Below are 25,768 nucleotides of genomic sequence, written 5' to 3'. Positions count from 1 at the left end.
CCGACAACATGGCTGAATTCGTCCACCCGATTAACGCCAATATCCCGCCGTTACTACTCGAGGTGAGTCTTATCAAGCAAATTCTGATCTAGAACTATGGTGCTACCGCTTATAAAGTGACCTCGAATGGACAATACGCGAACAGCGTCGCCGCCGTAAGATTCTACCACAGACAGGCAACGAATATGACTTTGGCGGAACAAGACGAATATATCGAGAACCTCGACAGGAGAAGGCGCCCTGCAAATACAGATAACCCTGAGGAGGCCGCAACCGAGATCCCCGAGACGTTGACGGAGGGAGTTAACGAGGAAGCACGGGATCCAACCACCCAGCGACCGCTTGCCGAGCGACGAGCACATGCGGCTTTTATAGACTTAAAACGGATAGTTCGTCATCGAAGAGAGCGCCTTGACCAAGCCCTCTAACCATCGCGCATATTGCAACAATGTCTACCCTTACTCGTGGGCCAAGTGGGTTCTGCTTAATGCGCTCTACCCAGGCAACAAGCTCGACAAACATCACGATCGGCAACCATGTCGTCTCCGATTTCAGTGCTGGCGGTATGCTCAAACAAACTACGCAGGCGAAAAGCATTCTTGGGAAAAGGCAATGTGGAGGACCAGAGGGAGAAATATCTTGGACAGCGAGAGACGGTTATGGGACGGAATATTAGAATGGCAGCAATGTTTCTTTCGTGATAGTAAAATGCTTTGACTATGGTTGATAGATGATCTCAACTTCGACGTCAGAGCTGATGGATAAAATTTCATGTTTCAAAGATCCAGATTGCATTGAGCAACGAGTATCCAAGGCCACAAACCAGAAGCTCAACGATACAAAAGGAGAGGAGGGAGTGGAGGGTGCGTTTAGTCACAAAGGAAAGAAAGCAGTCACGCGAGGTAGTCACGATGTTATGTTAAGCAGATTGTATTAACTGCATAAATCCCATTCCCAAAAAAACTTAGCAAACACTCAATCGCAGATTGGTGCTGGGGCTACCAGCAGCGAAAGAGAGTATCCTCCATCTCAGACTCGCGTTACTCGCAGTTAACATAGCTAACCACAACCTGGCAGAAGAGATAGAGTAAGATGGCTCCAGAGACGCACTGGAACCAGGTTCCATGCGGTAACATGATGCAGACGATGATGACGCTAATAAAGGAGCATACGATGAACAAAGAAGCCCACATCTCGGTATCGGTGGGTGGGTTGTTACGCATGCCGTTGCGGTAGTACTCGAGCTCCGCGGTGCGATTGTAGAATCTCATTGTTGACAAAGAGGTGCTTTGGTAGAACTAGAAACAAATCTGTTTTTGGAGAGACTTAGCTTCCAAGGCTTCGAGGACGAGATAGGGATGCACAAACCTTGAGTTGTCGTCCCTGAGGAGCGTAGAAGCAGGTCTTTGGATTTAGAAATATCGCGAGAATGCTTGGTAGACGACACGGACGTTCTTTTTCGGTTCTGCGAAGCGAACGATCTTGGTCTTCTTGCTGATGGCGGAAGGATTAGCTAGAAAGAATCGAGAAGCCAGAGTAAAACTTCGAAAAGAAGCACGAGGATGTTGATAAGCCAGATCAAGAGCATGTTGAGAAATAGGATGAAGAGTCTGCCGAGAAGGGGGAAGAGCATATTAAGATTGAAGAGATATGTTTTGACGAGGGAGAGTGTGATTCCTCAACTTCCTCACACCAAGATTCTCCGAAAGAGAAGGAAAAAAACAAGAGCAAGAAGGGGCACAGAAACGCAAAAAGGAGTGAAAGCAGAAAGAAAAAACACGGTAGTAATGAGAAGAGACACACCTCTTGCGCTTGGGATTGCGGCGGAAAGGTTGAAAGCGGTTCTTGAGAAACTCGTAAAACTTGAAGAATTTGGGGAATCCGAGCTTGATGCAAAGAAGAATGAAAAGCATGACCACTCGCATTGTCAAGTCGCGTTGAGTTAAGTTAAGGGGGGAAATGTTGACCTGCGCATGATGGACTGCGTGGGTGGAAGTACGGCCAGCTGGCAGCGGGCAGTTTTGTCTCCCCTCTCACTTTGACAGCCTACAATTTTCCAGAGCTTCAGTTCTATAGCGAAACCCAACCCTGACCCGGGGAGAGAAGTGAGTGCAAACAAGTAAAATGTAGATTTCGTGCTATGCTGTATAATCCTCAATAGGTTGCATATCCTGACGGCATCTTCAGAATTTTGATGTTCAGCATGCTAAGTGCCACCCAAAGCGACAAATCGTCCACAACGCCAAATCCAACAGTAGAATAGATACATTTTGAGGCTCTGTGCCAGTCTTTTTTTCCTCCTCTGTCTCTTCCTTTTGTATATACCACACTTTTGCTTTTCCTCCTCTTGCTTTCCCTTGCTAAAATCATATGATAGGGTGTATTTACCAGCCACGGCCGGCAAGCTTCTCCTCGGGCTTCATGGCGTCGCAGTTGATGCCAACCATGGCCTCGCCCAGTCCGGTGCTGCACTCGGCAAGGACCTTGGGGTCACGGAAGTGAGTGACAGCTCGGACAATGGCCTTGGCTCGCTTGGCAGGGTCGCCAGACTTGAAGATGCCGCTGCCGACAAAGACACCGTCACAGCCAAGCTGCATCATGAGAGCAGCATCAGCAGGCGTGGCAACACCACCGGCGGCGAAGTTGACAACGGGGAGACGGCCCAGCTCAGCAGTCTGGCGCAGCAGCTCGACGTCAACCTCGAGCTTACGAGCAAGCTCGCGGAGACGAACAATGCCGCCCTCGGCAAGAGCAGCCTTGGCCTGGGCAATGTCCCTGTTGACAGTCTTCATGTGACGGACAGCCTCAACGACGTCACCGGTGCCGGCCTCGCCCTTGGTTCGGATCATGGCAGCGCCCTCGGCAATACGGCGCAGGGCCTCGCCCAGGTTGCGGCAGCCGCAGACAAAGGGCACGCCAAAGGGGCTCTTCTCGACGTGGCTCTCGTCGTCGGCGGGCGTCAGGACCTCGGACTCGTCAATGTAGTCGACGCCCAGGGCCTCGAGGATCTGGCACTCGACGAAGTGGCCGATACGGGCCTTGGCCATGACGGGGATGGTGACGGCGTCCTGGATCTCCTTGATCATGGCAGGGTCGGACATGCGGGCGACGCCGCCGTCCTTGCGGATATCAGCGGGGACTCGCTCGAGGGCCATGACGGCGCAGGCACCAGCTTCTTCGGCGATGCGGGCCTGCTCGGCGTTGGTGACGTCCATGATGACGCCGCCCTTGAGCATCTGGGCGAGACCAGCCTTGAGGGCGAAGGTGGTCGCGGGAGCGGCAGAAGAGCCGTTGGTAGAGGCGTCGTTGGTCATGGTGATGATGGTGATGGTATTTGGAGGGGTAAGTTTGGAGAGAACCTGGAGGGGTAGAAGAAGATGATGGTTAGTACAACAAGACTTCAAGGAGGACTTCAGAGAGTCTCATGGGTATAGGATTTGCACAAACAAGTAGAGTTGTCCCAAGGGTATCAAGGAATCGAATTGAGTGGTTTGCAAGTCTAGACAAGAAGTTTTGTGTTTGGGTTGGCGATGCCTTCAATATATGAGGGGCAATCCGGGAACTGGCGGCAGTGGGGCAACAAGGAACAAAAAAGTTGAGTCAATTTATTCAACTAGCAGTCACCAAAGTACTCCGTATAATCTTACGGAGCAGCCAAGAAAAAAAAAATTACGAATATTACAAAGTACCTCGCCTTAGAACCTTTGGCTCTTACTTGCAATCTTAGTAGCGTTCCTAGTAGGTACACACGGAGTACATCGGCACATGCTTCGTGCTACCAGGCCCGTCGACACTAGCAGATGCATGGCGGAGGCGGGCGCCGCGCATTCCTTTGCGGAGCAAGCGAAAACGGAGCCGGGATGGGGATTTTTTGACTCTTTTTTTGCTGGAGATGCCGCATATGCAATCTTGGATGCCGGCCGTAACCTTGGGATGATGCATCGGAGCGGGGGAGAAGACAAGGCAAAAGGGCAAAGGTGAAGATGATGAAAGTAAACGGTTATGTACAGGGGTGGGACGTGGATGGCTGGGCGTGGCGGCAAGCATCGGGAAATCAAAAAGTACATGCAGTTCTGTTGTTGTATGGGTTGGCAGCAGTCAATACTCATCTCTCGTTGCAATGTAGGTAGACAAAGAGTACAGAGATCAATAGTCGAACATGTCATCGGAGGGCGAAACGAAACCACCTAAGACACCACACACAGAGATGGCAACAGTCTCCCGCTTGCAGAGCCATCACGTAACAGGCGGGCCATCTATTAACCACCACATCATCAAAGGCCGTCTAGAAGCCTGTCCGAGTGCCGTCAGAGCCCCTAGCGGCACGCCATTGAACCCCCCGAGATCTCAGTTGCTAGTCACAAATCCAAGATGGCCGGAACAGCGCAGGCTTGACTGGAACAGGCCATTCAACTTTGATTCCGGACCACCGGCCTCACCTTGGGCTTGACGCGGTGCAGCACAGGCTTGGCCTCTTTGGGCGACTCCGGGGCGCCTCATGCAGGTCGATGCGGCGCCAAAGGGGGACCCGTTGCCCTACTGTGGCACATTTGCAGCTTGCAGGTGCTTGCATGTTGCGGAGCCTTTTGATTTGCATCTCTCATCTCCGGAGTTGCTTTCTCATGTAAGTACACATCGGGTCATGCGAAGCGGAAGTCAATTCTAATCTCTTCTTGTTCAACTCGTATTATCAAGCAGACGCAACAACATGTCGAAATCAGGAAATCCCGCCTGGAAGAGCCCCGAAACATCCCGATGGCGGAGCAGCACAAGCAAAGCAGAACCTCATCATTCATGTACCGGCGCCCTTTAGACGAAGACAAGATGCAGAGCTAGCGAGGGGAGTGACATGGCGTGTCATATTATCGATCCCAGACCATGCATGCGTCCAGTCTTCCGGCGGTTTCGATGCTACTGTAGGGCCCTGTCCTTTGCCATTCTTCTTTCAACGACATGTATGTACTTGATATGTACTGCACACAAGGCACCGCTGCTTGCCGTCGATAGCCCGCCCTCATTGATTAGCCAATTGATACCCGTGGGATCCAGATTCAGAACATGTGCAACTCATGACCACAGGTATTGCTTATTTCGACTTAGACTGAGCCACATGCTTGTATTTTCTCTTCGAGTAACAACTAGGTAGACTTAGCATCAATCTGTTGCTCTACTGTGCATGAATACAATTGAGGTACTTTGACCCAAAGACCTGGGGTTCACGCCACCATCTTTGTCACCCCGCCACCACCAAAAAATTCATTCGCCAGTCCGGCTACCGGCGCCTTGTCTTATCAGTCCCTCAACTTCAAGTAAGCCGGGCGATAAAAGAAACATACTTGCAACAAGCAACTTTCAAAAACAACTACAACAGCTTTCACATGCATGCATAACACCCTTCACCTGCCCCATCGTCCTCATCATCAGCCTTATCTTCTCCCGAAAATGATGGCCCTCACAGTTGGCGTCTTGGCCCTTCAGGGTGGCTTCGCCGAGCACATTGAGCTGCTCAACCGGGCTGCCGCGGGCATCGTCTCCGAAGATTTCACTTTTAAAGCCATTGAAGTGCGCACCGTCCAGGAACTCGCTAGATGCGATGCCTTGGTGATCCCCGGTGGCGAGAGCACTACCATCTCCTTTGTTGCTCAGCAGTCGGGCCTATTGGAGCCATTGCGTGATTTCGTCAAGTAAGACTGTCTTTACTTTGTCTTTAGGCTTCTCGTGATATATCATGCTAACTAAAGAAACCAGAGTCCAGAAGAAACCTGTCTGGGGAACATGCGCCGGCCTCATCCTCCTCTGCGACGAAGCCAACGGCACCAAAAAGGGCGGCCAGGCCCTCATCGGCGGTCTCAGCGTCCGCGTCCACCGCAACCACTTTGGCCGCCAGATGGAGAGCTTCGCTACCCCCGTCGACCTGCCCTTCCTCTCTGGCGAAGGCAGCAGCAACCTTGACCAATTCCCCGGCATCTTCATTCGCGCCCCCGTGGTGGAAGAGGTGCTCCCCCATGGCGACGGGCCGGAGGTTGAAGTCTTGGCTAGACTTGCGAACCGGGTCGAGAGAGCAAAGGCTGGTCTTTCGCTTGCTGTTACGAAGGGTGATGCGGGAGATATCATTGCGGTTCGTCAGGGCTCGATTATGGGGACGAGCTTTCATCCGGAATTGACGAATGATGCGCGGATCCATTCGTGGTGGTTGAAGCAGGTTATTAGTGGTTTGTGAGCGGAGCATTATGGCGGCACTCTGTTTTGTTTTTTTGTTTTTCTTCATCTTGCAGAGTTGTATAGTAGAGAGATCAAGCATGGCTTTTGGATAGACGCATAATTACGGTAGAACACGGCGTTCAAGAAGATACGAATAAAGAGATGATATAACACGCTATGCTGATCCAATTCTAACAATATGTACGCTTGACCAAAACCCAATAAAATTATTTCTTTGATTCCAATTTATTGTTTAGTTCTTCATCGCGGTGTCGTAGTTTGGAGGATCTCCCTCAATGGGAGCTGGCATCCCCAGTGCCTCATAGACCTCAGCCCTGGCCAATGCCCTCGCAACATCCTGCACCTCTGGCACATTTACATCAGCTCCAGCTTCCCGGAGCAGGCGTACCATATCCAAATCCTGCTTCACAAGGGCCTGTACCACCGGCTTGACGCCGTTTTCTCCGACGCTGTAGTTTGGATCGGCTCCGTAATGGAGGAGCGCCTCGGTGAGATCTTTTCGCCCGTGGTCGATGGCATACTTGAGCAGGGAATCACCGTTTTGCATTGTCGCCGTCGTCTTGGCTCCGTTCTGTAGCATGAGGGAGATAATCTCTGAGATGCCAGCTTCCACAGCATAGCAAATCGCGGGAGTCTTGCTGAAACAGTCCTTCACGTCTGCGTTGGCCCCCTTGGCGAAAAGCTGGCGGACAATGTCGATCTTGTCCTCGGCAGCTATCTTGGAGCTCTTGATGAGGATAAGCAAGACTGGCTGCGAGTGCCAGTCCTTGGTGTTGGGATCTGCGCCCCAGTCGAGAAGCAGCTTGGCCGTCTTGAGCCGCCTGTTGTTAATTTCATCAGCCAGCAATGGCATGCCCGAGAGATTCTTGGCGTTGGGCTTTGCGCCTTTTTTAAGAAGTAGCTCTGCCATCTCATAATCCTTCTTGTCGAGAGCCACGGCTAGAAGATTGCGGCCGGAGATGTCGGTGGAAGTGATTTTTGCTCCGAATTCGAAAAGCAGTTCCACGAGCGCCATTTGCTTCTTCCGTACGGCGTTTGCAATGACGGCTTCGCCGCTTATATTCTTTGTGTTCGCGCTGCAGCCCTGCTCTAGGAGGAATCGGATGCCGTCTAGATTGCCGGAAGAAACAACATCGACAAAGTAAGACTGGCCAGACGTGCTCTTTTCATCGATGCTCGCTCCTTTACCGAGAAACATCTTGGCTGAATTGATGTTGCCTACCGAGGCTGCGAGAAACAACGGCGGCATGCCCGACCATCCGGAGCCAGAAGTGCTCGCTCCCGAGGCCAGAAGCAGACGGGCGGCGTCTTCTTGGTCGGCCAGGATGGCGCACTGCAGGGCATTCTTGCCGTTCTCGTTGCGGCCGTTGATGTTGGCGCCTTGAGTAAGGAAGCCAGCGATTTGCTGGATGTCGCCTATGGAGGCGGCTTGGCACAGGGCAGAGACGAAGGGGCCGGGCTGTGGTACGAGCGTATTCGCTATTGCCTTGAACGAGTTCCTGAAAACTGAGCCCCATGAGATTCCGGAGGGCTGAGGACTTGAGGAAGATGATGCCGCTGCTGGTGGTGCCTCAGCTTGAGATTCGGGTACGGTTTCGGCTTCGGCTTCAACTTGAGGGGAATACGGGGGTGGTTCAGCGGATTCGTCGTCTTCTTCTTCTTGGGCATTGTTTGGTGCATTTGAAGTGCTGTTGCTTCCGGATGCTTGTGATTCCCCTACGTCTAGTAAGATGTTCTTTTGCCCTGCTGATGTTTCGGATACAGTCTCTACCACGACTATGAGGTCGTTTGACTTTAATCGTGAGAACCTGTCTTCCTGCTCGACTTTGTCGTCTCTGTCAAAGAGTCAGCTCAAAGCACACTCACTTGTGGCATTGCGAGATTCAGCCTACGTTTGGACAACATCGACCATAGATTCCAAAAGGCTGATATTCGCCTTGATCGTTTGATAATATGCCACCAAGAAGTCAATGTTGATTCTCTCAACATTGTCCGACTGCAGCCGCATCAATTGCTTGTGCAGCACCGTCATCGTCCCATCACAGCTAGTCAAAAGGTCCTTGAACCCATCCTGCACCAGTATAGCCACCGTCGAGGCGACGAGGCAGTTCTCCAATTTCGTAGTCCATTGACTGAGCTCTTGCAGCGCGCTACTCAGCGACGACAGCAGTTGTGAGACGTTTTGCCGGCTTGAGTCCAAACCCCCAACTAGAGATTGGATTTCACAGCCACCTGAAATTGCCCGCTGGGATATCCCTGAGCATAGCGTTGTGAGGGAGCTGATTGAGCGGCCGTCCATGATGCCCGTTTTGCGGCCGAGTGCTGTTTTTTTCCGTCGTCGCGGGGTTGTACTAAAGAGGAAAGGAGGCCTCTTGTGAAGCGTCTTTGGTTGCCGTCTTTAACTCTTTTCTCTCTGTGTGTATCCGGCTCTCGGGATGTCGATTTCCTTCACTGATCACTGGAAAAAATTCAAAGAGGCTTCAAACAGTGTAGATCTCAATCAATTCGTTTGTTTTCTTCTTTCTTCTGCTTCTTTCTCTATGGATATTTGAAGCGAGCCGTTGCTTTTATCGCATCTTTCGGGCGCGGCTGAAGTGGGCTCGGCCTCGTAGGCGATGACGCAGCCTGTCCTCTGTTTGCGTAACTGCGCCCAGGGTCGAGTTTTCTCTCTAGCCAATACTGGCTCGCAATCACAATCAATATGTAGGATTCTGTCAGCACATGTCCATCTCATCATACGGGCTGCCCGTTTTCAAGTGTTTTTGGGTGTACTACCTGAAGAGATTTTGTCAATTGAATCTATCTGTACTCGTACAGTAGAGGGGGGCTAGGGTTTGGTTTGGTTTGGTGGAGTTGAGTCTTGAAGCTGTCTAACCAAGGCAAACGAACGGGCCAGGATCGTCAAAGCGGCATAATCGCCAATGCAAGCACTCTGTAGCTTATTAGTTACTCTCTCTCGAAACCGCACTTTCTCTTGCTAGGGTCAAGTTTGAGAAAGAATATTTCTATGCTTAACCGCCATAAACCGGCTTGGCATGAATTGGCCTCTCTCTTCCCGGCCCGCTACGCATGGCCGGGACACAGCCACTCTGTTTCATTGCTTTCATAGTGTCAAACAACCTAACAGTTAATTACCGCCGCCCTTACCCTACCATCGAGCTCAGCCCTTCACAGCCACACTTGCTATTCCGATACTCGTATTTCGCAATGTGGTATCTGGGGAGAAGAGAGATGTGTCTATTTATAGTCAATGCTACCTACATGGGGACTGCCTAGGGTAGCAAATACCCAATTGGGCAAAAACTACTAGTAAGGCATGTTAAGAGGCTATCACGGCTCAACTTCTGGCTACTCTGCGTCCTGCAAGCGAGATTGGTGATTCTTATTTGGCTGTGCAGTCTCCCAGGCATTCGGAGCAACAGTCGAAAAATTTGTCTTCTGTGCTCCGTAAGCAATGTATTTCCTGTTTGAGCATGTGTCCAGGACTTAATACAGCCTGTAGTGTCCCACCCTTGGCTTGGAATATTGAATCATTTGTGATAGTTTCCAGGTTGTTGATTTTTATTGAGTTCCAGGTTAGTCCTTGTCAACTGCTATAGTGGGGGTCGTCGGTAAGAAGATCAGTAATCACTATGGTAGGATCCCGCGCTTGTGCGTTGGAAGGTATGAAAAATTGAGATATTGTGATGCTCGAGATGTCTTGTGGAATTTACAGCTATCCAAGAAGCTTGTTGTATGTAAATGTTATCAAATTGAAGCAAGATATGCCCCCAGAATAACTTCAAATTTACTAGCTATATGTATTCCAAAATCCATTACCACATCTCCAACGTCCATCCGATTAAAATCCCTTCTCTATTCTTCCTTGACATCTTTCCACATGTCTTCAATTGTCTTTTTCTGTTCGAACAAATCACAAGCTCCATCTCCCCACTTGTGTCTGAAGAGCTTCCGCCCATCCTCGGCCATTTCCCACCAAGCAACTTGGAAACCCTTGGGATCATACGTCCATGGCTCTCCCTTTCCTCCCTTCTGCATGTTCTGCCATGTATTACGGCCCTTTGAATCGCTCATCTTAGCATCTTGGATTTTCTGGAGCTCCTCCCTAAGAGCCTGGAATCGTGCAGAGCCCGGTGCGTTGTCTTCGGAGGTGTGGTTGGCAGAGTCGCTATCCTTTTCAGACTTTGGCTCAACAGCCGGCGGGAAGAATCTTGCTTCGGGGTCGTCGACAAAGTTGTTAACATCCCATATGTGTCCTGCGTGAACCCCGTCAATGGCATAGCCCAGCATCTTGACGCGTCCGTAGGCATCGCAGTCCGTGGCGTAGTAAGGAATAAACACGTCCCATTGGCCAACGTGTCGCCATGCTTCAACGTTGATCAAGGTGAGGTAGTCAAAGTTGAAAAACTTGGCTGCCCACTTTTTGCCTGAGATTCGGCCCTTCTCCGCTTCATCGAGGACATTGAGGACGCGCGTGTAAAACGACGTGTAAGGTGTCTCTTCTTCGTGGCTCAGGATTCCGACATCCATGTGACTCCAGAAGAAGTATGGCCAGTGGCGAGCCATGGCCACTCTCAGCATGAAGTTTTGGATCTGAGCAAAATTCAGAAGCACAGATGTTTGTAAAATCGAAACGCCATATCTGTATCGAAACAAGTCGTAGTCGAGGAAAAAGGGGTTATCTGGCGAAAGAAGCTTCAAGTTGTTGGCATCGGCTGTGCCGCTGTTGTCGATGATGATGATGTCTTCTCTTGGCCACCCACTCGCAATGTACCCAAGAATTGTCTGTCGCATCATGTTATGGTTTCTTGTAAAAGGGACAAAGAGCGGTGTTTTCGGTCGGTGACGGGGAGGCTCGTTGTACGACGCGACAAGGGGGAAGAAGTTGTTTCCCTCCGCAGGAAAGTACATTGCAAAGTCAAAAGACGATTGACCCAACACCGGTGTGGTTTCAGATTCCGTGTTTGATGATGCCCACATTGGGATCACGGACGAGGAGTATGATGCTTGTGGGTGGGCGAGGTTTTTGATGTGCGAAGGATCGACGAACTTCACCAAGAGGATCGTAGCAGTGATCATTCCTACAAAGAGGAAAATCATCTTGAAGTTTAGACGGAACCTTAATTTGGGCGGACGTCCCAAGTTTTCCTCGTCGCCATCTTCATCTTCGGTAGGGAAACGATGGAGTCGCAGAGATTCGGCGTGCGCAGCAATCCAGCCTGGCCTGCGGGCGAAATTTGGAAATTTCGAAAAGAAAGCGCTAAGAGCCGAAAGCAAACCCATCTGAAATACTTTTAAGAAAGACAAACAAGATATTATAAAAGAAGTAGTTTCAACTTTTCGAGCGGAAGAAACGAAGGAAGAGTAGGTACTGAAGCAAAAGAAAGTGTGATGATAGACGAGAAAAAAATGCAAAAGCTTTTCAGAACTGTGAATCAATTTATCACTCCAAAATTTGTTAGTACCACTTTTGAACCTATCGTATGAGACTTTGCAAAAATAGAGTACGAATCCGCTTTTCGGTTTTATCTCCTGGAAGTAAGGTATATTCCGTTGACTCGTATTGAAGGGACCAACGTGGGTAACATGGTTAGAAGCGGGCACGATTCGCCTCCTGGCATGCAGCTCACAGTAACTCCTAGGAGTGACATGTAACCTAGCCTAGTTTGTAATTATCCCGTATGATCCCGTTTGATGCCAAATTGTGGCTTAGACTATGCTTGAAGAGAATGGTTGGACTGGATATGCTACTGCGGGTGCCGTCCGACACCATGCCGGGCGGATATGTAAATTAACTCATACATTATTGGATAGTCTTTTTAAGGAGAACACCATGGGACATAGTTAAAGACAACTATCATGCAAGCATATATCTGAGTCTCTTGTTCCACTCTTCTTTCAACATGGACGATTGTTCCCCCGAAGAGGAAAACTGGAGCCGGTACCGCGGTTTCTGACATACATCGTCATTGATGATCTGTCAAGCGATTATTCTGCCGTGCCATGTTCAGAGATCACAACAACAACCCCGGTTGATCCGCGACCGGCCATTCAGTTGCTCCAACGGTGCGTAGAATAGGACTTCTGGGCCTGTGGTTCGAAATTATTCGAGATAGACGGGTTGATAACACTAGCAGAGTTATCCATGAGGCTCTTTATCTAGACGCCCTGAAGGACCCAAATTTACCCTTTTACCTCGTCTTGATCATTAATCATTTTTTCCAAGGTAGATTCCTAGTCGGTGTAGGCGCGGTAAGGCTTGATATGACCTAGCTGTAGTCACGATGTGGTCTGTATTACGTAGGCCTGCTCAATGAAGAATAGGGCGAGTCATTTGTTTGGTTACATGGGTAACACAAGCTTTGTCATGTTCTCAATGGAGTTTGTTTGAGATTCGGGAACCTAGCTTCATTCGTTGTACAGTAACCTGTAACGAATCACAGGCGACGCCGTTTGACATCCACATCACCCCGTACACGTATGATGGCAAATCATATTGTGTAATTATGAGTGTGGCAGGTAATACGGAGTTAGGTAGAGTAGCAACATCGGACGAGTCGTCCGTGTCTCTTTAGCCGCAACGTCGTCCGTCGCGCAATCTTTCCGACGTGATACGGAACAAATTGGCTCTGCATGTGCAAGAACTTCTCCTTTTGGTCTTACACTCCAGATAGTGGATGGCATCCCCACGCTTTCAGTCTCCCCATAGACGTGGCTTGGCATAGCAGGGGACGTCATCTGGCTGTGCAGAATACGAGATCACGGCCCCATATCTCGTCAATTTTAAGCTAGAGTTGCTGTTTCATCTGCCCAGTGGCCTAAAAGCGTAAGAACCCAAAAGCTTACTGTCCAATGGTTGCAGTTGGCTTCAAACAAACACCGCCTTCTTAACAAGATGCAGATGCAGATGCAGAGCCGCTGCTGAAGCCGATACGAATCCGAGATGCGTACATGCATTCGATGGCCCGGTCTGCGGGTTTCGAGTAAGCCCGGCATCAGCCCAAACAGCTCAGATGGACAGTGGTGAATTAATTTTCCGGCATTCAGCTGGGATCACGACTTGACGCTATCCACATCGGCTCTTTTTTTCCCACTTGGAGGCTCATGCGCTTGTCACCCATTCTCGGGCATTAGCCTCATCCACACTTCTGAAACAAACGTCCGGTCCCTCTTTCTAGCGTCTGAGCTTCTCTCGAACCGTCAACACCGGCAATGCCAGTCTCGATGACGATGAGAGAGTTTTCTGAAAGCAACCGCCTGGTACCAAGAAGCGGGGTGCTTTTCCGTCAAAAGGGCTCTTGAGCTTAGCCCGTTCATGTTGATGTCGGCGAGAGCGCATTGTGGCCGTTGACAATTTGTCAGTTGCACACCACACCTCACGTTTATACTGTTGTATTGACGTGAGCAACAGTCGCCTTGTCTTGGCCCCTTGAATCAAAAGGCTGGTTTCTTCTTTAGGCCGGCTTCAAGTACTGGAGCAACAGCGAGGCAATTGTCTTCGGCGGATTCTTCTCCGAGCCCTGCTTCGGTTCCGTATCCGCAAGCTGCATATTTTCAAGCTTAGGGCTCCTAGCTAACCTTGAAACTAATGAGGTTTAGGTTCCCTCGGTCCGACTTCCCGATATTTCCTCTTGTGCCAGAAAAGAAAACGTCAATACTAATAACCGAAGACAAAGGCAGAACCTCGACCCGGTTTTTTGTTCTAGCCCGGCCATCTCCACACACGACGGGTTGCATCTGATGGCTAAAGAAAGAAACAGCCACTCCACATTCTAGCCAACTGGAAGCTGAGTCCCCCGAACGTTGGAAAGGGATGTTTAGCTGCAGGACCCCTCTGCGATAGCAGGGCGCGTTAAACAGCCAATAGCCAGTCGTCTGCAGATGACGCCCTCCAGTTTGGCTAAACAGCCCTGTCGGATCTTTCGTATTTTTGCAAGGGGTACGTAATCCTCTTGATACACTAAGGATGTCGTTAACATTCCCTCTTGCAGTACGGAGGAATAGTTTGCGAGTTGATGAAGTTTTTCACGCCATGGATACTACCTTGTCAGTGGCTGATTGTGCAATAGCTCTTGAGAGTGGTCAGTCTACAGTCTCCTTCTCAACGTGCTAGCTTAGTAATGCTAATGATCTGGATATGTAATGTAGTCGTTCTATCTCCGGGTCTGCATATGAGACAATGTGTGGCAGTTCAGGGGGAATTGCCTCCACGGTAGTGTTGGATGGAGGATGAATGATGAAGCGATTACGGCTGCTGACAGATCCAGTAGTGTGGTGGGTGGCTGCTAATAGATTCGAGGATAGTTACCATTCACTTTCGTCTAGCCAATTATACACAAAGGAGTTGTGGGCTTGCGGGCAAACCATTCATTCAGCTCTATTTGCAATCTAATTGTCAGATACTCACCTATGTCCTTTTTTCATTTCGTCCAAATATACTGGAATTGCCATTGTCTGTCAAATTGATTTGCCAATGGCCTTGTGATATAGCATCCGAGTTAAGAGAAGGAATTGGACAGAGAACATTTACTATCAAGAGGAATTTTCCTCAAATGTAAGTCAGTTCAGCTTTAACTCCTTCATTTGCATGAAAAGAAGGATGGTAGGTTCTCGGGCTATAACTTGGGTAGCAAGAACTAAGACCGATGACCGATATGAGTTGCTTGCTAACGACGGACTTGTCTACAGATGCAACATGATGATAGCGATGAAACAGACAAACGCTACTACATGTAGAAACAACAAACCATACTCAAACGACTACCACAAGCAGCAAGACCATGATAGCAGCTACGAACAATGATCAAGACAAAAGATTGACGATAAGACGAACCTCTTGCCATCAGTTTCACGTGTGTTAAATCAAGCGGTTGTAGGCTTCATCTCTACGACTGGAGCTCACGATATCACACCCTCATCGAGGCATGCCAATACAACATTACTATGGCAAATTCTACGGTTTTACCGAAGAGCCACCAAGATTTCACACTGAAAAAGGTTCTGGCTGGATAGGAGTTTTATGTGCTGCCAGTGCTACGAACTTCATAGTTTGCTGGTGGGACAAGTATGTGGCGACAATATGCGATCCATGGATGAGATTATTAGGTATTCAATAATATAACAACCCAAACATAGTTCCAGGTTGCTAACAGAGCAGTAACATTCAGAATCATCCAAGAAGAGCCATCAGCTGCCCGAAAGCGCTGAAGATCACGTATTACAGTCAAGATAGGGGGAACAGATTGGAAAGAGGAGGATGTTGGTAACAATGGAAGGGATATATGCTGGAACTTGCTTCTGACATTTATTCAATAGTACCTAGGTACCTACCATTGGTTCAATAGTAACAGGTTCCATAGAAGTCAGGTGTTTGGAATGATGTGATTAGATAAGGGTTGGGGTGGCTCTGAAGCAGTTGCGATAAGCTGCCAAATTTTGGGCAAGTTGACCCAAAGCTTCCCCCCCACGGAACATTGGAATTTTCCTTCTACACAACACAACAAGTTCCCTCGTTACCGAGAGCCTTCTTCCTACGGAAGGCAGTCCGAATTTCCTCCACCTGCTGAGGTACGTCTTTCTACTTACTTTCAACTCACTTCTCGCAGCCGCCTCGTCGAGGTGTAGCTACATTGGTAGCATCAGCAGAAATTCTTACTCATTCTTTCGTCCACAGGGCACTGCTCTCCCATCGTTTCTCGAGCATCGATCGTTTCTTAGGATTTACCACCGGAGCCGAGGCTTCGCGTTCATATCGATATCTTCACGTTCTTCCGTTCTCAACTTCAACCAGTTCGCCTACTGCGTAAGCTCAGACTTGACATCATGTTTGGGGACCTGTGAGTAATTTCTGAGGGAACTGAGGCATCAGTCTACCAGATATCCATCCATCTTTACCAGACTTTCTCTTCAATGCTGATACACCATTGTTCACCAGGTCGATCAAGGTCAAAGGGGCCGACTGTGGCGTCGATGCCCTTTTTCTTGCCATCATCACGTCGATCGGCGGCTTCCTTTTCGGCTACGACATTGGTCAGATCTCCGGCACCATTGTTTTCGACGACTTTGTCCATCGGTTCCTCACTAATGGCTCGCCCACGATCAAGTCTCTCCTGGTCTCTTTCTTTAGCATTGGCTGCCTCTTTGGCGCGCTGGCCGGCGCGTAGTAAGCTAACTCCATCTCTGTTCCTTTTTTTCCTTGCCTTATTTTGCTTTTTACGAGATATGTATCTGACCAGCACTCAAACATAGCACGTCAGACTGGTTTGGACGACGAAAGAGTATCGCCTTGGGGGTGTTCATCTTCATCTTGGGAGATGCCATGCAAGTTACGGCAACGCATAGCTGGATCCATCTCACCATGGGCAGATTTGTTGCTGGCCTCGGTATCGGCAACCTTTCTGTTGGCGTTCCCATGTTCCAATCCGAGTGTGCTCCGCGGGAAATTCGTGGAGCTGTAGTCGCTTCATACCAGCTCCTCATTACCATTGGTATCCTCTTCGGCAACGTCGTCTGCTATTTTATGCGCCGCCATCAGGAGGACAGCGAAACATGGCGTCTCGTCATCGGCATAGGAGCCTTGTACTCCATACCTCTTGGAGTTGGCATTTTCTTTGTGCCAGAATCACCGAGATGGCTTGCTGGCAGGGATAACTAGGAAAAAGCCCGCCAATCGCTATCACGACTTCGCGGCAAGAGCAAGGATCCTAGCAATGTCCTCGTTGAGAACGACATGCACGAAATGAGGGAGGTTTTGGCATTGGAACGCCAGACTGGCACTGCTTCGTGGATTGAGTGCTTCTCGCTCAAATCAAGGGTTCCCAAGACGCGCTACCGCACTTTTCTCGGTATGGGTCTTCACTTTCTACAACAGTGGACGGGCATCAACTACTTCTTCTATTACGGCACTACCATCTTCTCCACTGCTCACATCAAGGATCCATTCCTTGTGCAACTCATTCTCGGCACCGTCAATGTTGCCACTACGTTTCTCGCCGTTTATTTAGTTGACAAGTTTGGCCGTCGATGGCCTCTAATCCTCGGAGCCATTTGGCAAGCTGTGTGGTTGATGATTTTTGCCTCCATTGGCACCGCGACCAATCATCTCCCCTCAGTGTCGAGCACCTATGGCGTCGTCATGGTTCTGTCATCTTGCATGTTCATTGCTTCGTTTGCGGCTACCTGGGGTCCCATTGCCTGGGTTGTCATGGGCGAGACATTTGCTCTACGCACGCGTGCAAAACAGGCCTCGTTGGCCACAGCAGCCAACTGGCTGGGCAATTGTAAGATTCCCTCCCTCACAAAGCATCACAGATACTAGACAGAAGCGACTGACAGTCATTGCAGTTTTGATCGGATTCCTCACTCCACACGCCGATAGAGGCTTGTCATACGCGTTTGGGTACATCCTAGCCAGCGCCAACCTGGCCGCTGCCGCCGTAGTTTGGATGTACTTGTACGAGTCCTCGCTGCTCAGCCTGGAGAGCGTGGACATCATGTACAGTATGCACGACGTTGTGCCATGGGAGAGCGCCCGCTGGGTGCCACCCGGATACGTCACACGCCGGGTACGAGACGAGCAGCGTTTCCGCAGATTGAGCATTCAAGAAATGGTGGAGATGGCCAACAAGGATGCCAGTGTCAAATCTGATGAGAACGCTGGCCAAAGTAGCCAGGTCTGATGATGAGGTTAGAGACGAGGTTAGAGGTGAGGTTAGAGATCGGGGTGAGCCATGTATCGCAACCTAGACCTTGCTATTGCTTGCACTTTGCATTACTGTTTGCAGTTGGTAGTACTACAAGTAGTCATTACGGAATAATGATTAGGAATTAGGCATTAAGTATCGCCTGTCAATTTTAGTACAGACGTTGATATCTAAAAAGACCAACAAGATCAATTACGTTGATCCAATATTATGTAAATGTGTGCCAATGCTATAATTCGTAAATTATAAACAAATTGATATCATTACCGCTTTATGCCAGCGCTTGTTATAACCAAGAGTGAGGTTGCCCGCTATCTATTACAAATGTTTCCCAAATGATGCTCATAAAAAATCAAGATGCCATGTTCACCGTTTTTTTTTTTATTCCTTCTCTTTCCTTTACACAGATTCTTCCGACTTCACCTTTTCGGTAGAAGCGGATGCTTCTGTGTGCTCACCAGCTTCTTCTCGCTTGTGGCCGGCATGATGTTTCTCATCAGCGCTCTTCTCCCCGCTCTCATCACCAGCCATCGTGCTAGCACCAGAGTCGGACTCTGTGTCTTCCGACTCGCCCTCGTTGGGGTCCTCCAGAACAACGCCTCCCGCGGGGGCAGCCTCGACGTCCTTTGCGGGGGGCTTGAAGCCTTTCGGGTTGAAGCGAGAGCGGGCGCGGATTTTGGCGCCGTACTTGTAGAACATGAAGGGGATGACGGCGAGGACGGCGGCGACACCGCCGACGAGGGAGCCGCCGCCGCCGACGCCCATGGAGTGGAACATTTGGACGGTGAAGAGAGGGGCAGCGGCGCCGCAGGCGGAGCGCATGATTGTGTTTGCAGCGATGGCGGAGGCGGCGTACATGAGGTAGGCGTCGACGAGGTAGTTGAGGAAGCCGACGAAGAGGAGCAGGAGGGCGGTGGAGAGGAAGGCTCCGGCGATGGTGGGGACGATCCAGTGGACGGAGCTGTAGCGAGGATTTGTTAGTTGATCATTCTTTTTTCATGTTGATAGTATGAATCAAGAGAGGAAAGGGGGGTTACATACTTGAAGTTGGCTGACCAAGCGAACCAGAACATGGCCACTGCAAAGGTGATGCCGCCGATGATGGCAAGGGGCAGACGGTCCTCGGGCGTCATCTCGTGCATTTGCTTCTTGCCGGTGTCAACCTTCTTCTGCTGACGGCGCGTATCAAAGAGAACAATCAGGCCGCCAAACATGGCACCCAAAACTGTGCCAATCAACGGAAGCTCGCCAACTCCCGCGTTCCAGCCACGCTTCTCCTGGAAAACGATGGGGTAAATGGTGAAGAGCATGTAGAGGAGAGTGTAGACGACCGAGAGGTAGATGGCGATGAGGAAGGAGATGGTGTCGAAAAGAATGATCCATGGGCGAGTGAGGGCGACCTTGTAGACGCTGACGAAGCTTTGGTTACTGTCTTCGATCTGGGCCTTGACGTTCTCATAACCGGGGATCTTGGCCTTGCGGATGCGCTTGGCCTTGTGGCGCAGGACAGTCGGGGCATGGGTCTCGGGAATGGTCAGCATGAAGAGGGCGGAGGCACCGCCAAGCATGAGGAGGACATAAAAGGTCCATTGCCAATCCTTCTTGAGCTGGAGGAAACCAGCGATGATGGGACCGAGAGAGGGTCCAATCCAGAGCATGGCAGCGAAGCCGCCCATGGCGTTGGCACGCTGAATAGGGTTCCATAGATCGGCCAAGACACCGGGGCCGTTACTTAGAGGTGCAGAGACGAAAGTGCCTGTGAGGAAACGACCAACAAGAAGACTGCCAAAGTTGGGCGCAAAAGCGCAGAGGAAGTTAAAGGCCAAGTAGAGGCTGAAGGTGCTGTAGAAGATCCAGCGACGGCCATACAGCTCACTCAGGGGGGCGAAGATGAGAGGACCGGCACAGTATCCAAGCAAGAAGAGAGTAATGGTCAGGCCAGCGGCCTCCTCGGAGACGTGGAAGGACTCCGCGATGGACGGGAAGCAGCCGCTGGGGGCGCTGGAAGCAAAAGTGGCGTTCATGACGAGGAAGACGGTCGCGGCGGTGATGAAGAACCGCCGGGCCATGGACCAGTTTCTGGGGTTCTCAACATCTCCGGGGGCGAAGTCGACGTAGCCATGTTCGTTCAAGAAGGGAGGCTCGTTGGAGTGAAGGTCCTTTGTGCGATACGGCTTGTTAACCGGTCGCGACAGAATGCGGGTGATGGCACCCATGGTGGATAGACGGTGGCGGCAACTAAGATTCTTATTTCCACCACGCTTCCTTGGGATCTGGAGTTCGTAGTTGATGAAAGGGGTCCTTTTTGGAATGTATTGATTACTGGGTTATCGAGGATATCCTGGACTCATGTATCATTTCGCCTCTTGAGCTGTAGCTGAAAGTTGTACTAAACAACCACACCAAGAGAGCTTCTTCCTTGTCCCCCTTGTTCTTCTTCAAAATCCTGGACGTTCGATATATCGATCACTGTTCGTTCCCGAAGCTCGTCAAGATGGAGAGGGCGGCAGTTCTGCTCCGGTTACCACGAAGTGAAAGGATGGCCAGGATGAAATGGGCATGACTGAGCGCCACAGCCGTTATTTAACAAAGAGGCCGGAGAGATAATTAATCATTTCTTTTTTTTCCTTCTCCCACGTTGTTGGCGCTCTAGTAGGTACTAGTCGCTCCATCCTTCGCGCGTCGGGTTTATGGGCCCCCCGGCCGCGGGCTAAGAATCTGCTAGTAAGTTGCAATCGTACAGTTCGGATATAAGACGACGGAGTCGGCACTGGGTCACCGGCGGCTCCGTTTTCCTAATTCGTTGCTGCTGCGATTTCCCAATAGGTTGATGCTATGGAGCGTGGGCTGAAAGAATGGATACCGTAGGAGGCCAAGAATGGGTCTTCTGTCCGGTGGTATCATGGAGCAGGGAGAAGAAAAGATGATAGATAATTTGTCTTTGACTGGGATACTGTACGGTTCATGACATGTCGAATGCTCCGAACCAGGTGGTTTGTTTGCTCTCTAGAGTGCGTCTCCAAGCTGAATTCGCAAGGCTGCCATGGAGTGCAGCGTCGTACTCCCATGCGAACAACAGAGGCCTGCAAGCCCTGGTACAGTAGAGTAGCAGTGCAAATGGATGGGTTGCCACCTGATGATTCCACACACTGTAGGATTTGCGCCATGGTGCCGAGCGACCGAAGAGCCGCCCAGTTTTGCGCGGTGCGTCTGCCGACAAACTGCATGCTGATCCGTGCCAAGTTCCAGACACCACCAATTGCTCCATTTGTCGTGTGGTGGGACTCTTCATTGTCTGTGCCCAAGCCGAGCTCTGAATCGGAGATAGAAATCTGCGCCTCATTGCTTCTACCCGCGTGTTGCTCCTCTCTGGCGAGCACTCCTAATGGACGGCGTTCTTTGCTGGCCGAGATCCGCCCGCTTGTTAGATTTGGGGTTTCTACCGAGGAAGCATCTTGTTCTTTGACAGGTCGTTCTCCGTATCTGTTTAGCACCCCAGCTTGCCAGATGCGAATCTTGGTGTCACGACGAGATCTCGTTGAGATCTCGCCTAGTGCCTTTGGTTGATGCCGTCTACTGTTCTCTTCGCTTGCCCCTCGCCTCCTTTGTTTTTGTCAAGGATGGACAGATACGCAGATAGCGTATAGCAGTCGAATGATGTCGTTTCTTTAATTCCGACGCTCCACACCCCTTTAGTGGTGCTCCGTGTGATAATGCCTTCTCCCGCTGATCGAGCCATTCCACGTCGTCCACCGGATGACTCCCACAACCTCCGATTATTCAGCAAAAACTTTGCTGATTTCAAATGGGATATTCGCACAATTCATCTGGAGCGATGGGGCATCTGCATCCTTCTCGGTTTCTCGCTCTCCGAGGAAGTACGAGCAGGATCCAGCAAGCCTTTTGCCTCCATGGACGCGGTGACAGCATCAGGTTCTGCAAGGGGCTCGGTTCATGATTAGGCGCCGCGCCGGGCAGCGGAACGCACTCGGCACGTAATACGTTTAATCGAGCTACTGTACGCCCTCCGTATCGTATTTGGTCTCCAGCTGATGAATAAGAAAACGGCGAGGTCTGGCAAGGGCAATGCGTGGGTGGCGCTGGGCTGGTGATGCGGCCTGCCCACTTGAGGCAAAGTCGAACCGGGGATAATCTTAAACGGTGGATTCTGGCACTTCGGCTGGGCTGTTGTTCCGACACGTGCGACCAAGACCAAGAAACTCTTGGCACACGAGTTAGTTAGTTTAGCAGCTGGTTGACCAGGGCATCTTCAAGCGTCTGGTGGTGTAGCGGAGTTAGTTGAGATGTCTCGGTTGCTCCTCGTATTTCGACGGGTTATTACCTGAGCCTTGGAAACTGTCTAACTGTCTACATACGGCATCACATGCTACTCTGCTACCGACAGGGTGGTGCGATATGCAGCCAGGTATTGATTACATACTTCAGGTGAATACAGTGCAGTATCTACAGGGACTCGCTCGCCGATGCCTGTTCAATTCCACGGCACCCCGACGTTTACAACTTACAGGGCCTCTCCTCGCCCCATCACTAACTGCCCTGCTGTTTCCATGGAATGGATGCCTACATGTACCATTACCTATTATTACCCACTGCATGGAGTCCATCCATAGTAGTAATCACAAAACTGCGAGTGACCCCGCCGCTATCAGTGGACGAGGCATCGCCATTCTGCTACTAAAATACGAAGCGTCCTATCCGGAGACTTTTGCGCCATCCCCCATCCCACCGGTCTTCCATGCTAGTTAATCATCCAGTATGCTGACAAAACATGTCAACATAATCGATTTCTTACCCGTGGCTACTCCATGGCAGTTCCTCGCATAGCATGACGCCAGACTCTTCGTACAGAGCAATGGTGTAATTTCATTCCCCGCCATTTAACCGATCTCCTCGATATGTCGTGCTTGTTCGGATTTTACTTTTGAGTCAGACTGATCAATGTCAATGACACTGCCGGCCCTACGCCCTTCTAGCTACATTCATGTCTTTTAGTCCACACGTGAATCCGGAACACTAGCCGCTCGGTTCGCTTCTCGTAGAATTTTAGTATTATGCCCAAAAAAGGGAGATTTTTTTTTTTTGAAGTCCCACGGCGATTAAAGTTGGGTTAATTAGTCTGGTGACCGTTGCTGCTGACTGTTTGTCTGCGTGATGATGATGATGTAAGGATGCTGCAGCTGTTGCTTATTCTCTTATCGATTGGGAATGTTGGTCAGAAGCGTAAATCTCGCCGTACCTTGCATGTGGAATCCAGTCAAACATGTTATCGTCTCTCCTTCGATGAGTTCCCAAAGGCGCTGCAAGCATGTCATTGGTCTGATTTCGGATTCTTTCTAGAACATGCGCCGATTCCAGTTTTCGCTTTGTCGATTCCCGTAGTACTCGTACATGTATCCGTAAACATCTTGGTAAGGAAGCCGATTGAAGCCGTTTCACGCAAAGCAATCATTTCTATTGCTCAACTTTGTTGGTTCTCGTCGCGCTATCAAGTCGAATAGGCTGATTTAGACGATGTAAGCCCATAAACAACTACTAGAGCGATCTGGATTATTTGTATGTGGAACGGCGGACAATCCTCCATAGCTAGCTCCGGGACTTCGTCCGCTGCTTACCACATCAACAGCCCATCATCAACCATTAAAAGGGGACAATGGGAGGGAAAAGAGGATATCGACAGACAAACTAGGTCTGACTCATGGATACTGGCGGATAATCCCCCAGAAGCCATTCGGCCGAAGCACCTAAATTTGTTCCAAGCGTATTTGGAATCGCACCACAAGGCTATCCGTGGGCCTTCCAAATAGCCGTCACCATGCCAGCCTTGTCGTAGGTGGAAACTGTATCGAGCGCTACGGTAAGCGCTTGGTGTTTTTGTGACCAAGTAACTGCATATGGCGTGGATCTGTTTCTCCAATTCGCCAAAGCTCCTCGGAAAAATCTAGATAGAGCTTATTGGGAGTTTTGCCAAGCTCGTCTCTAAGCGACTCAAGCGACTATAGTTCAGCCACTCAGATACTTCCAGTTGTCAGCAACCATGATTAGCAGAGCAGCAGCCCTATGTCCAAAGTATAAATACTATCCATAGTTGATTGAAGAAGCTTCCATGTAGTTTCAAAACATCTTCAGTTCCCTTCGTTCAATCAACTAAGCACTATCGAAACAACCGTCACCATGACTCTTCATCTCGACTTGATCAGCACCCTCAAGGACATGTTTGGGCGGATTGACAACGCCAGACCGTGTATGTTTGATTCATACTAGCAAGCAGAGTCTCATCTAATAGCAATGCCTTTTCATACAGCCCATGCCAGAGGTGTCTTCGTCACAGGCTCCTTTACTCCCACCGATGAGGCCAAGGAATGGTCCATTGCGCCTCACTTTAGTTCTCCTTCAACACCAGTCATAGCTAGATTCTCTCTCTTTACTGGTATCCCGAATATACCGGCAACTGACCCCAACGCAAATCCTCATGGTCTGGCTGTGCGGTTCTTGATTGGAGATGATGTCAAGACCGACATCATCTGCCAATCCTCAACCGTATTCCCCGCAAATACGGGAGAGGGTGTTCTTGCGTTCTTCAGCAATTACAGAGATGGCACCGTGGAAGAATATGCCAAGGAACATCCCGAAGCCCTCCCTTTCATGCAAGAGGATCGAAAATTCCCAAAGAACTTTGGTACCCAGTCATTCTACTCCATCAACGCTTTCAAGTTTATCAATGCTGCTGGTAAAACCTCCTTCATCCGATATCGATGGATTCCGTTGTCGGGGAAACAGTATCTGACGCAGAGCGAGCTTGAGGCCAAGGGGCCGAACTTTCTCTTCGACGAGCTACCTGGTGTCTTTGCCCAAGGACCGATTAGCTTCAAGCTGGTAGCTCAGGTGGCTGGGGAAAATGACATTACCGATAACTGCAACGAAATATGGCCAGAGGACCGTCAGTTGGTCGAGCTTGGTGTGCTCACCCTGACCAAGGTTACCGAGAAGGAAGCGCTTCCTCCTCAGACGAACAGCATTGTCTATAATGTCATGCCTGGTGTGCCAGGTATTGAGCCATCGGATGATCCTGTGCTGGCGGCTCGTGCGAAGGTGTACCCGACAAGTGGAGAGACTCGCCGGGCAGCTGAGCCCGAAAATTAGTCACATGTTTGTAAGGAAGTGTTGAGCGTTGACTTACAATGAGTGGACGAAAGGAAATGAATTGACGGAAGTGGAATCTCTGAGGGGAAAAACATGTTAATATCAGGTACCTCATACTTAGCTGGTATAAAAAGAGACTCAGAACCACACCACTGGACTGTGACCATTATTCGTGACGACTACACTCACCATATTTGGTTTTTGAAATGATGAAAAATGATAAGATATCAATGGTACGAACCATCTAGTACAGAGGAGTTTGCCTGCCTTCTGAAATTAATGAATGGTTGGGAGTTCTCGTGTAGTTGCTCTTTGACCTGCCCTGTTATAGTCCTCTTGTCTACTCATAACATTAGCTAGGTATAGATGGAGGAAGTAAAATGTCCTGTGCGTCATTGCCTCTCAATTCCCTGTTTGTACTTAGGAAGTATCAGAACATAGCTCACTAGTGATTCTACCTCGGGAGATCAAGCAGAAGGTCTATTGAAAGTGTCAGTGAATGTCAGTGTATGTAAGCATGTATGTAAACGTAAGCAGGGAACTTGCAGATGCTAAGCGGCAAACGGCCCGTCTTTTGTTCTAATCCTTCAAAATCACGGAGATAATCCAACTCTACTTAGGTAGCTTTACCTAATTCCTTTTATCCACTGAAGCATAGATGGTAAAATAGGAGTAAAAGACTC

General features: G+C 49.9%; 8 protein-coding genes across 8 annotated transcripts; 3 read left to right on the top strand and 5 right to left on the bottom strand.

Moving 5' to 3' along the window:
* Nucleotides 1–1,040: 1,040 nt before the first annotated feature.
* T069G_10519 (uncharacterized protein) lies at nucleotides 1,041–1,925 on the bottom strand (the record flags this gene model as incomplete). The annotated part of the gene is made up of 4 exons (XM_056177729.1): nucleotides 1,041–1,298; nucleotides 1,369–1,383; nucleotides 1,452–1,494; nucleotides 1,804–1,925. The coding sequence occupies 4 exons, from the start codon at nucleotides 1,923–1,925 to the stop codon at nucleotides 1,041–1,043; spliced, it is 438 nt and encodes a 145-aa protein (XP_056024019.1).
* A 459-nt stretch (nucleotides 1,926–2,384) lies between these two features.
* On the bottom strand, nucleotides 2,385–3,314 carry T069G_10518 (SOR/SNZ family domain-containing protein; the record flags this gene model as incomplete). The annotated part of the gene is made up of 1 exon (XM_056177728.1): nucleotides 2,385–3,314. The coding sequence occupies one exon, from the start codon at nucleotides 3,312–3,314 to the stop codon at nucleotides 2,385–2,387; it is 930 nt and encodes a 309-aa protein (XP_056024018.1).
* A 2,128-nt stretch (nucleotides 3,315–5,442) lies between these two features.
* T069G_10517 (SNO glutamine amidotransferase family domain-containing protein) lies at nucleotides 5,443–6,220 on the top strand (the record flags this gene model as incomplete). Its single annotated transcript, XM_056177727.1, has 3 exons — nucleotides 5,443–5,684; nucleotides 5,749–6,052; nucleotides 6,095–6,220. 3 exons carry the CDS (start codon nucleotides 5,443–5,445, stop codon nucleotides 6,218–6,220), a joined length of 672 nt encoding a protein of 223 aa, XP_056024017.1.
* A 234-nt stretch (nucleotides 6,221–6,454) lies between these two features.
* Nucleotides 6,455–8,521, bottom strand: T069G_10516 (ankyrin repeats (3 copies) domain-containing protein; the record flags this gene model as incomplete). The annotated part of the gene is made up of 2 exons (XM_056177726.1): nucleotides 6,455–8,057; nucleotides 8,115–8,521. The coding sequence occupies 2 exons, from the start codon at nucleotides 8,519–8,521 to the stop codon at nucleotides 6,455–6,457; spliced, it is 2,010 nt and encodes a 669-aa protein (XP_056024016.1).
* Nucleotides 8,522–10,077: 1,556 nt separating this feature from the next.
* Nucleotides 10,078–11,505, bottom strand: T069G_10515 (uncharacterized protein; the record flags this gene model as incomplete). Its single annotated transcript, XM_056177725.1, has 1 exon — nucleotides 10,078–11,505. The coding sequence occupies one exon, from the start codon at nucleotides 11,503–11,505 to the stop codon at nucleotides 10,078–10,080; it is 1,428 nt and encodes a 475-aa protein (XP_056024015.1).
* Nucleotides 11,506–16,044: 4,539 nt separating this feature from the next.
* Nucleotides 16,045–17,900, top strand: T069G_10514 (sugar transporter domain-containing protein; the record flags this gene model as incomplete). The annotated part of the gene is made up of 5 exons (XM_056177724.1): nucleotides 16,045–16,058; nucleotides 16,157–16,384; nucleotides 16,471–16,819; nucleotides 16,877–17,501; nucleotides 17,566–17,900. 5 exons carry the CDS (start codon nucleotides 16,045–16,047, stop codon nucleotides 17,898–17,900), a joined length of 1,551 nt encoding a protein of 516 aa, XP_056024014.1.
* A 423-nt stretch (nucleotides 17,901–18,323) lies between these two features.
* On the bottom strand, nucleotides 18,324–20,140 carry T069G_10513 (major facilitator superfamily domain-containing protein; the record flags this gene model as incomplete). Its single annotated transcript, XM_056177723.1, has 2 exons — nucleotides 18,324–18,885; nucleotides 18,966–20,140. The coding sequence occupies 2 exons, from the start codon at nucleotides 20,138–20,140 to the stop codon at nucleotides 18,324–18,326; spliced, it is 1,737 nt and encodes a 578-aa protein (XP_056024013.1).
* Nucleotides 20,141–24,116: 3,976 nt separating this feature from the next.
* On the top strand, nucleotides 24,117–25,085 carry T069G_10512 (catalase domain-containing protein; the record flags this gene model as incomplete). Its single annotated transcript, XM_056177722.1, has 2 exons — nucleotides 24,117–24,186; nucleotides 24,247–25,085. The coding sequence occupies 2 exons, from the start codon at nucleotides 24,117–24,119 to the stop codon at nucleotides 25,083–25,085; spliced, it is 909 nt and encodes a 302-aa protein (XP_056024012.1).
* Between the last annotated feature and the right edge of the window lie 683 nt (nucleotides 25,086–25,768).

This window comes from Trichoderma breve, assembly GCF_028502605.1.
Source record: "Trichoderma breve strain T069 chromosome 7 map unlocalized scaffold00007, whole genome shotgun sequence".
Lineage (NCBI taxonomy): Eukaryota > Fungi > Ascomycota > Sordariomycetes > Hypocreales > Hypocreaceae > Trichoderma > Trichoderma breve.
The sequence above is the reverse complement of the archived record's forward strand: the minus strand, read 5'-3'. Positions and strand labels throughout refer to the sequence as shown.